Genomic DNA, 10,861 nt, shown 5'->3' on the forward strand with positions numbered 1-10,861 from the left:
CTCCGGGGGGCACAGAATCCCCAAGAGAAACGGACGTGGGGGGCAGGCCCCTGCAGCGGGGATCCCCCAGAGACCGTGACATGGGGGTGCCCCTTGCAATGGAGATTCCCTCAGAGACAGTGACATGGGGGTACCCCCTGAAGCAGGGATCAAGTCACGCCAGCTGCGGTGGTGGTATTTTGGGATGTGGTTGTGGATACCTGTCCGCGGGGAACTGGATCAGGGTCAAACTCATTTCAAACAGGGCAGCTGGAGAGGCAAATTACCTGTGGGAGTCCAGCAGCGACAACAGAGTCATTGGGCCAAATCCACTCCTGGTGTAAAGTGGATGTGGGCCAGGGGACCTCCCTGGAGATTTAGTGCATCAATACTTCCATGAACCTCTCTGTTGAGCATCACCGAGGGCCGTGGTTCCAGACACCCTCTAGTAGCAGGAGAGCAACAAATCTTTATCCTGGAAAAGGTACCGAGACAATGCCTCCTAGTAGTCACTTCAACCACGTGGCTGGGAGGTGAAGCTGTGCAGGCTGGAAGGGAGCTGTGGAGGATGGGAATGAGGGGCAGGCACAGAGCAAAGCTTGGCAGACTGGGCTGAGCGGCAGGCAGGCTCACAGCTAAGGACCGCTGGGCATGGTCGGCCATTGCTTCCAACCGCTCTGTGGCCTGTCAAAGCAGGAGAACAGCACCGGCACTACACGACACTCCCCTGCCACCCAGCAAGGCACAGCTTCACCCTTCAGCACAGACTAGTTTGAGTGATGGGGAAGAGCAAAGTCCTGGCCAGTTAAAGGAACAGCCCCATGCGGCCCAGTGCAGGGGCTGCTGGAGAGGGTAGTTGGTTTGTGGGGTATAAGTTTCCTTTTTTAAAAAAAAAAAAAAACTCTTACATTTCCAAACCACGTTGGCTGAAATGAAGAAACACATTCATCTCCCTAGGGGACTGAATCAGACAAGACAAGGACACACACAAGGGATGGGACGGGACTCCTGGGGAGGCACATGGCCAGGCCAGGAGTATGGGAAGCTCGCCTACTGCTGCCCACACTGGGTCTGTTTTGTGGCTAGCTAGAACTTCCTCCTCCAGTCTGCCTCCTGTCAATCCAGCTCCTTTCACCAGACCTGAGCTCCCAGGCAAACGCACACAGCATAAGAAAACAGAGCTTTATTCCAGAGGGGAACAAGTAGAACCCAACCATGGGAATTGACTGTCCGCAGAGCAGAGGAAAAAGTCCACTCCCCTCTCATCCCCCCCCCCACACTGTGCTCTGAATGTTCTGAGGCCTGGCGCGAGAACAGCCCGGCATGCTAGAAAGGGGCCAGACTGGAATCTCTTCTTGGAACCATCCCGGAACATGGGTGGTTTGGAGAAAGTGGTTAAGAGTTTGCAATACCAGAGTAACCACCTCCTCAGCCCTCTACAGCACGTCGGTGAAGGGCCTGTCCCACCGGCATCTCCTCCAATAAGCTAAGAGTGTCTTAGCAAGGACACAGAGGCGCCGACTTTGTGATTTCTCTGGGGGTGCTGGACCCCCACTTCACTCCTTCCCCCAAACCTCTCCCCCACCCTGCCTCTTCCCACTTCCCACCCCGTTCTGCCTCCTGCCCCCACTCCTCCCCAGTGCCTCCTGCACACCGCTGAACAGCTGATCAAGGCGGGCGGGAGGTGCTGGGAGGGAGGGGGCGGAGACAGAGCTGATCCGTGAGGCTGCCAGTGGGTGCTGAGCACCCACTATTTTTTTTCCATGGGTGCTCCGGGGCTGGAGCACCATGGAGTCGGCGCCTATGCAAGGACACCTCTCTGATAGCAACTGCTCTGCAGAACAAAAAGCAGGAGGTGACTGTCCAAGGTTCTGGGAGGCAGAGAAAATGAGGGTTGGGACATCAAGCTGTGCTATCTCCTCTCCTGCCACCATCCCATCAGAGCCTCCCAAACTGCAGCCCTTTCATGGTGCCACCACAGGATCCTAATTCCTCCATGTTAATGTCACATGGGCTGGAGACGGGCAATGACGTTCCACACGCAACAAGACTGATGCCAGGTGCCTTCTGAATCCCATTAGCTTCAGCTCTTCCAGCAGGGGATCCTTGTGAGAGGTCTCCTGCCACCTAACTCTAATTTACATAGGGCTGAACTACTTGGGCAATTTTCATTCCAGCCACGTTTCTTTGCTTTTCAGGGTCCCCGCCTCATCTGCCCGTGTTTAATTCATTGCAACCCCATCGCCTCGGCCCTGTCAAACCAACTGCATTGTGACCCCTCCAGTCCTGGCTACAACTTTAGTAGGCTGCCCACCGAATAAAGCCAGGCAGCTGGCTGCAAGATGGGATACGCCCCGCTGGCTATGGCGTGGCTTCTGCATCCCAGCTGCTGGCTCAGTTCTGTTGGCAAAGGGTGACGGCTCTGCCTTCGCAGAGCCAGAAGACTGGGTAGAGGGGCTCGGTGAAGACACAGTGGAAAGAGTGGAGGAGCTTCATCTCGTCCCCGATGCCATAGAACGACAGGACGCCTGTGCCATAGTCCAGGCTGACTCCGAGGCATTTGTACAAGGGCGCCCTGATCTTATGCCACTGGCCCTCGTGCCAGGCCAAGTAGCAGTCCTCCCGGATCTGCAGCCCCCAGGACAATCCATCCAGTCCGATGCTGAAGGAGCGACCCGCTCGCTTCTTCCTCTGGATTTTCTTGTATGTTACTCCTAGGATGACGGAGTGGCTGGAGATCCTGACTTCCCAGTAGTGGCGGCCTTGGCTATAGCTTTGGCTGCACAGAACCTGCCACAGCTCAAACCTGTCGGCATGATCCTGACAAAGGCCATCAGGAGAATGGGTGTGCTTGGCCTTTTGGTTCTGATTGGACAGCTGCAGGTACTTATTGGCTGTGTCTGGGTCGAAGGTCAAATTTCGATGATCTGTGGGCAACATGGACATCCACAGTATAAACCACAGGGGCAAGAACAATTTAATTTTCCTTTAACCTTCCTCCTCCCCAACCCCCACCCCGTGCCTATGTCAGGAATCCAGCCCAGGCATCACTCAGCTATGTAAAATTCTCTGAAGATGGAAAACGCAAAGCACGTTTGGGTGACAGGGTGATTTTGAGGGTAAGGCACAGGACTGGGAGTCAGGAGCTCTAGGTTGTGTTCCTGGCTCTTGCACGGGCACGTTGTGCGACTTCGGGCAGGTCATGTCCCCGCCCCATGCCTCAGTTTCCCCAGCAGTAAAATGGGAATAGAGATACTCATGGGCGTATCAGGAGGTTAAATTAATGAATTCTTGCAAAGTGCTTTGAGATCCTCTGAAAGGAGGAGGAGGAGGAGGATGCCAATGGCCTTCTGCCAGCACCATCTTTGTTCTGGTTCTAAGAACTATTTCTCACTATCCCCTATGCACAGCATTTCCCAGTAGATGCATTGACCTCTGTTGGGGTGCTTCTGCTCCCCAGTCATTGGAGTCCCGCCCGGAGATAACCTTGCTCAGTTAGCTCCTATGGACCTTTGTTCATTAATAATAAATAACATTATTACAATTAATAATGTTTCAAACATTCTATGGCACTGCTTATGAATACATCTCTTTACAGACATTAACCAATCCCTGTATCAGCCCTGCACTGTAAGTATTAATGATTGATCTTCCAGGCACTGTGGTGATGGGTATATTAGAAACGTGTGTAGTAAATACTAACATCCCTGTTTTACAGATGGGGAAGTCGGGGTGGAGAGGGTTAAAGGGGCATTCTAGGAATTGGCATCGGAGCTGAGAATAGAAGCCAGAAGTTCCTGGCTCTCAGCCCCTTGCTCAGACCTCTCAAAGGGCTGGGTTTTTTGAAAGCAGGAGCTAACCAAGCCAAACTGGAGACTGTCTGATAGACTCAGCAGGGTGATTGCTCAGAGAGGTAGAAATGGGAAAAGATGTAAAGCGATAACATCCAGGGAGACACCAAGTTCTTAAAACAAGGGAGCAGAGTCCAGGAGACTGCCCGGATCAATTAAGATTTGAGGCAGGGTGGGTTGGGGAGGGTCAAATGTACTGGGAGGGTGCTATCCCTTTCCCCTGTGAGTGGAGCAACTCTCTGGACTGGCTGCCCCGTCACTTCAATTCTACGCTGTGCCACGAGACGTGCAGTTCAGATGTGACCAGCCAAGATGAATCCCTGCTCTGTGCCAGGAGCCTGGCAGCTGCTTGCAGTGATTAAGCTTCTCAGCATTCCCCATGGAAAGTTCTGTGCCTAAATATGGCTGGGCGGGAGCAGGCACCTGACGCTTGCCGAAGAGAGAAGTCAGAGAGGGAGGGAGAGATTTTTTTTGTGTGTGTGTGTGTGTATGTATGTATGTATATAAAAGAGAGGGACTCCCACCTACAGGTGGTATTCTGGAATTACTCTGCTTCTACAACTTACCCTGGCCCCCATTCTCCCACCCTGGGGGACGAGGAATTCCTGCTGATTGCAGTGGGAGAATTGGGTCTCTTGTAACTAAAGGGTCCACTAAAGGCTTGTCTCCACGTACACCGGTGCAGCTGTGCCACTGTGGTGCTTTAGTGTAGACGCTACTACGCCAACAAGAGAGCTGCTCCTGTCTGCGTAGTTAATCCACCTCCCCGAGAGGCAGTAGTTATGTCGAGAGGAGAAGCTTTCCCGCGACAGAGCACTGTCTACACAGGGGCGTTAAGGTCGATATAACTATGTCACTTAGGGGCGTGGACTTTTCACACCCCTAGTGATGTAGTTATACTGATGTAGGTGTGTAGTGTAGACCCAGCCTAAGTAATGGTAGCTGAGGTATTTGTGCCTTGTAAGCTACTAACAATGTTAACTTCTATCTGAAGATCTCAAAGCCCTTTGCACACATGGATGACTGAAGTCCCACGCTCCCTTGTGAGGCAACAGAGTATTCTGATCCCCTATTGTTAGGGCAGCTGAGATACAGCCGTGCTCAAAGTCACCCAGGAAGCCCGTGTCAGAAGCAGGGGTAAAATCCAGATCACTTTAGCCACACTCAGGGCATGGCTACACTTGCAGATGTAGAGCACTTTGAGTTAAACCAGCCTTTGTAGAGCGCAGTAGGAAAGCGCTGCAGTCTGTCCACACTGACAGCTTCAAGCGCACGGGCATGGCCACATTTGCGGCACTTGCAGTGGCATTGGGAGTGGTGCATTATGGGTAGCTATCGCAGCATGCAAGTGACTGCAACGTGCTTTTCAAATGGGAGGGGTGGGGTGGAGTGTGACAGGGAGCGTGTTGTGTGCATAGGCGCCAACTTTCCCTGGCGCCGGTGGGTGCTTGTGCCCCCCTGTCCCTGGCCCCGCCCCTATTCCAACCCCTTCCCCAAAGTCCCCGCCCCAACTCCGCCCCTCCCTGCCCCATTGGACACCGTCCCCAAATCCCCGCCCCGGCCCCGCCTTTTCCCCAGCGCGCCGTGTTCCCCCTCCTCTCCCCTCCCTCCCAGCCACACGAAACAGCTGTTTCGTGGCACAAGCGCTGGAAGCTAGGGGGAAAAAACGCGCACGCGGCGCGCTCAGGGGAGGAGGCGGAGGCGGGGCAGAGGCAGAGGTGAGCTGGGCGGGGAGGCGGGGAGCTGCCGGTGGGTGCTGAGCACCCACCAATTTTTCCCTGTGGGTGCTCCAGCCCTGGAGCACCTACAGAGTCGGCGCCTATGATTGTGTGTATGTGGGGGGAGAGAGAGTGGGTTTTGGGGGGGCTGAGAGCATGTCAGCATGCTGTCTTGTAAGTTCAGACAGCAGCAGACTCCCCTCTTTCCCCCCCCGCCTCTCTCTCTCTCACACAGCATTCCACAGTAACAGCTTGCCTGCCGGCTGTCAGAAACGGAGCTTTGAAAGGGCATTTCTGCATTCCTACAGGAGTTCAAAACAATGACAAGAGTGGTCACTTGACTTAAGGGGATTCTGGGACTTTTCCGGAGGCCGATCTGAGCGCAGTAACGCAACACCTCATTCACACTGACGCCCGGGCGTTGTAGCCAAGGCGCAGCAAACATTATTCCTCTTACCGAGGTGGAGTACCAGGAGCGCTCTAGCCGCGGAGTCAGAGCGCTCTACGTGCCTTGCCAGTGTGGACGGGGAGAGAGGTAGGGTGCCCGGGGCTCCTTTATTGCGCTGTAACTCACAAGTGTAGTAAGCCCAAAGCCATCCTGCCTAGGGAGTGCAGATTTGCCTTGAAAATGGTAACTCAGATCCCGCCGAGGCACAGCCTTGGCTTGCTAAATTGCTATGTTGTTACCAGTCCAAGAAGGAAACCCCAGTCCCCTTCATAGGTTATAGACACACTATCCTACTCTTCCCACCCACCCGCGTGGCTGGCTCCCAGCGCGTGTTATTCTGAGCTGCACTCAGACCCAGAACTGCCTCACCCTTCAGAAGCTCCACTCTTAATTCACACTCGGGAAGGGCTGGTCCTGCCTTCATCACAGTAAGCGACTTTGGCTTGGTTGACTCTGCAGAGCAAAAGAGAAAGAGAAAGCTCTAGAAACAAGGAGGGAACTGTTCCCGCAGACAGAGGTATCTGGGCGGGATTTCAGAAGCACAGCCCGGCTCTGACCACTGAGTTGCAGCTGCCTGTCTGTGTGTCTCTGGGGTGGGAGGAAGGAAACGAGGGTTTAACAAAAACTCCAGCTCAGTCACTCTGATGTTACAGCCGAGGGAGCGGGTCCAGCTAGGCCTGCCGGGGAGCCCATGTCTATATGCAAGAGCCCCAGGGCATGCAGTAAAGCACGCCCTGACCAGAGCTAGACTGGGGAGCTGGAATCAATCTCCTGACCCCCTAAGAACTGGCACATCCCATTACATCTCCTGGCCCCACCCCACCCAGCCTGCTTGTCCGAGAGGAAGGATGGCCCAGTGGGCTGGATGCCAGCCTGGGACTTGGGAGACCTAGGTCAGTTCCCTGCTCTGCTACACACTCCCTGTGTGACATTGGGCAAGTCACTTAATCTACTCTGGGCCTCAGTTCAGCCTCTGTACCATGGGGGTGACACCTCACAGGGGTGCCGTGATGCTAAATCCATTAGCGGGTGTGAGGTGCTCAGATGCTAAAGTAACGGGCGCTAAGCACCGGACACTGACTTGCTCATCTCATCCGCCCGTTATGTCTTTCAGACTGTCATCTGCTATTTGTTCGTACAGCACCTAGCACAATGGGGCCCAACCTTCAGGCTACTGCAGTAGATCTGGTAACAAAAACCTGGCCCAAGCCAACAAGCGGCCCCTCTAGTGCCACATGTGGGGATGGGGGGGATTCTTGTGATGTGAATGGTGAGACGTCCCCCCCCCCCACACACACACGTTAGCCCAGCATATCTACATCAGTTCCACTGCAGACAGATGATTTATACAGGCAGGGGTGGGACGGTGGCTTGGTGTCCAGCTGGGCAGTGGGGGGGAAGGTCCTCAAGGGAAGAGCTTACCTTTGGTTTCAGCATCAGCCGCCTTTGGGTTCAGGGAATTGGGCAAATCCTCCAGCAAAAGTCTCGAGACCTCGGTGAGGATCTTAGCAGTGGAATCCACCGTGCTGGCCACATTGAATTCAACAGCTGGCAAAACTCCCAGGCTGGCCAGAGAAGGGAGCAGCAGGAATTCCTGCACGGGACAGGAAGAGAAGAGGAAATGCAGCACATACCAGCATTCAGATTGGAGGCTCAGTGGCACAACAGCTCAGAAACCCCCTTCCCTATGGAAAGGGGAAGGCACAGTCATCATGTCCCCTGGCATCTGCATCTACTTCTCCAATTCATCTGCTCCGGGGACTCGCAGTAACCCTGCTACTTCACGATGCTGAACGGCTTGTCCTGGGCTATGCCTGTAGCTCAGCTGTGTTCAGCTGCACCCACTGCTCCTATCACTGTCAGAATGGGTGATGTTCCTCTGTACAGGGGCCTTTACGGAGTAGCATCAGGGTAGAACAGTCTAATTAGGGCTGCCAGGTGTCCGGTTTTCAACTGGAAAGTCCGGTCGGAGAGGGAGCCTGGCAGTGTCCAGTCAGCAGTGCTGACCGGACACTAAAAGTCCTGTTACCCGCAGTAACCAGTCTCCGCCTCCACAGGGTGGGATGCACAGCAGTTGCAGCTGGAGCCAGGCGAAGCTGCTCATGGACAGAAGTGGCTGGCTGCTCTCGGCTAGCTCCAGCCTCTCTGGCAGAGAGGTTGGTGTGTGTGAGTGTGTGTAATCTTGTCTGCCCCGATTTCCCCACCCCGGCCCCTTGCTCTGGGTACTGACTTCCCCCCTCCATCCCAGTTGGGCAGGCGGGAAGGCTCCATGTCAGCTCCTCCCAACCCAGCTCTGCAAGCGGCAGGTGAGCCCCAGAACAGGGGGAGGAGTGAGCAACAGGGGGGAGGAGTGAGCAGGGGCGGGGCCGGGGAAGAGGCGGGGCAGAGGTGAGGCAAGGTGTCCAGTTTTCAGCAGTTAGAAAGTTGGCAACCCTAAAATGAATCCTCTTCCTTCCCACACAGGCCTCTAACTATTTCCATTGCCCTCATCTGGATTTCTCTCTATTGTTTGGAAAAGGAGGGAGCCAAACTGAACACAACACCCCAAGCAAGGATACGTTGTCACCTTGTAACATGGCATTTGATAGCATTAGATACATAATTTGCAGGCCTCAATGCCTCATGCAGTCCTCTAGGGGGAGCTCACGTGCACCATCTTCCTGCAAGGTGGTGTTTCCCAGTAATAGCTGCAGCAAAGCTGAAGAGGCACCGAGCATGCTTGGTAGTGTGGAATTAGAGAAAGAACTGACAGGGATTTGAAGGGGATGTCAATGCAAACAGTCCCCTCTGTGAGCAAGAGTCAGGCTAGCTGTAACCCTAATAACGCGAGATTTGTAGAAGCGAGGATTGTGTGAGGCGAGTGGGAAAGAACTGTGTGAGAAGTTGTTGCGACCTTGTGTTAGATAAGTATGGAATGTAGACTATAGTCTAAATATAGGTGAGAAAAATAAGATATCATGATGACCTATGTATAAACAAAATGCAACTGTTGCTCATTATTGTATGTAACAAAAGGTATAAATGCTTGCTGTGATTGTTTACCCGAAGAGAGACCTGTTTAGCTCTCTCCCTCCATGCAATTGCTAGAGATAATAACGTATCTGACTTGCTGCACCCAACCTGAGAGTGAGAACTCTGTTTTTCTCCGACAGTAGCATGGGGTTGCTTCGGGTCTGCCCGCACTCCCGTGCACAAGAGTCCTTTAGAAACCACCAGAGGAGGGCAGAGATGCAACTCCTCAGAGTTCAGGCCCCGCTGTGTCAAGGGCACTCGCTCTAGCAGAAAAAGGTTGGGTTCAGCTGACAATGGGCCCTTTTCAGCTGCAAACATAGAATCTGGATCCTGATTGAAAAATGCAGGGCTGTTCTGTAACTGGATTTGACTTTCGCTCATTGGGAAAATGGGGGCTAGTCATAAACCGCTGGTCCATGCCCAGGGTCACGTTTCGAGCACACCAATGTTTCAGGGTCAGGAATTTGATTAGGCCCATCTCTAGTCCATACTCTACAATATTAAAATTGCCATCCAACCACTTTATAGACTCAGACTCAGTTTCCACTGTGCGCGTGCAGGGAAGGGAGAGATGGGTGTGGGGGGTCATTTCTAACATGGTTCTGGCTGGACATAGCGTAGAGGGTCTATGAACACAAGAACAGCCATACTGGGTCAAATGAATGGTCCACCTAGCCCACTATCTTGTCTTCTGACAGTGGCCAATGCCAGGTGCTCAGAGGGAATGAACAGAACAGGCAATCAATGAGTGATCCATCTCCTGTTGTCCACTCCCAGCTTCTGGAAGTCAGAGGCTAGGGACATCCAGAGCATGGGGTTGCATCCCTGCCCATCTTGGCTAATAGCCATTGATGGACCTATCCTCCATACACCTGAGGCTCTCTTCCTGAGCAGATGTTATGCACCCTCTTAGCTAGCTTTGAGACTGGTTCAGCTGCCTGTGTGGACAGGGCATTATACAGAGAGTGAAATTGCCTTTGGAGTACATGTGGCCAGGCCAATGGCCACAGGGTAGTCGCAGCTCCCCCACTCATGGCTGGGCAGGCACCAATACCTCTAGGAATTTCATGTCATCCACACAGATCAGCAGCTCCTGGGCCTTTTGCCGGTGCTGGGTGAGCATTGTCAGATGATCCTGCAGCTGGCTCCAGTTCTCCTCCACTTGCCCTAGGGCAGTGGCCTGCTCTTGCTCTATCTTGTCCACGGCCCCCCTCTGGCACTCCTCCAGCTCTTTCATCAGGTGGGCAAACTTCTGCAAAATCCCCGATTTCAGCCTCTCTGAAGAATCCTGGGTAGAAAAAAAAAATCAATGGAAATGACAAGAGAAAGAATTGACGTGACAGCAGTTGGGTGGCTTCCTCCCCGAGCCCTATCCAGAGGGAGCAGCACTTGGAGCCAGCCCCCTGCATCCCAGCTGTGGGGAGGGGTGACTGCCTTTGCCTTACTACCTTTATGGTGCCAGTTTGTTCCTCCAGTTTGTGGATCTCCTCCTCGGTCTTTACTGTCTCCTCCTGGGTTTTTGCCAGAGACTCTTCCAAAAGGACCTGCGAAAGAGGACAGATCCCGAAGTGTAATGTGAGACAATATTCAGTGTCACAGGTACTGGGCAAACTGCCCCTCTGGTCTCTCTGTGTGCCCGTCACCTGGAATCACTCGATGCTCCCACTCTCAAACCAGGCCCTTCACCCCCAGACCCCTCCCGCTTCCTGCCACTCTCTGCTGCAGCTCTTCCTTCCCCCGTGGCCGGGGCCTGTGCTGGTGCTAGTGGGGTGCAATAGGGGGTGCGGGCTCCGGGAGGGAGTTTGGGTGCAGGAGGGAGCTCAGGGCTGGGACAGGGGGTTGTGGCACGGGAG

At 53.9% G+C, this 10,861-nt stretch overlaps 1 protein-coding gene across 1 annotated transcript in view; it reads right to left on the reverse strand.

Annotated features, from left to right (window-relative positions):
- Nucleotides 1–1,747: 1,747 nt before the first annotated feature.
- Nucleotides 1,748–10,861, reverse strand: part of TRIM65 (tripartite motif containing 65) — an 11,772-nt gene continuing 2,658 nt past the window's right edge. Inside the window, exons 2-6 of the mRNA XM_026654539.2 lie at nucleotides 10,457–10,552; nucleotides 10,063–10,296; nucleotides 7,419–7,590; nucleotides 6,366–6,449; nucleotides 1,748–2,906 (exon numbers count right to left, since the gene is read on the reverse strand). Coding sequence (XP_026510324.1) covers nucleotides 2,374–2,906; nucleotides 6,366–6,449; nucleotides 7,419–7,590; nucleotides 10,063–10,296; nucleotides 10,457–10,552 — 1,119 coding nt within the window. The 3' untranslated portion in view covers nucleotides 1,748–2,373. The remainder of the gene's footprint in view (nucleotides 2,907–6,365; nucleotides 6,450–7,418; nucleotides 7,591–10,062; nucleotides 10,297–10,456; nucleotides 10,553–10,861) is intronic.

This window comes from Terrapene carolina, unplaced genomic scaffold (assembly GCF_002925995.2).
Source record: "Terrapene carolina triunguis isolate 2854851 unplaced genomic scaffold, T_m_triunguis-2.0 Scaffold192, whole genome shotgun sequence".
Lineage (NCBI taxonomy): Eukaryota > Metazoa > Chordata > Testudines > Emydidae > Terrapene > Terrapene triunguis.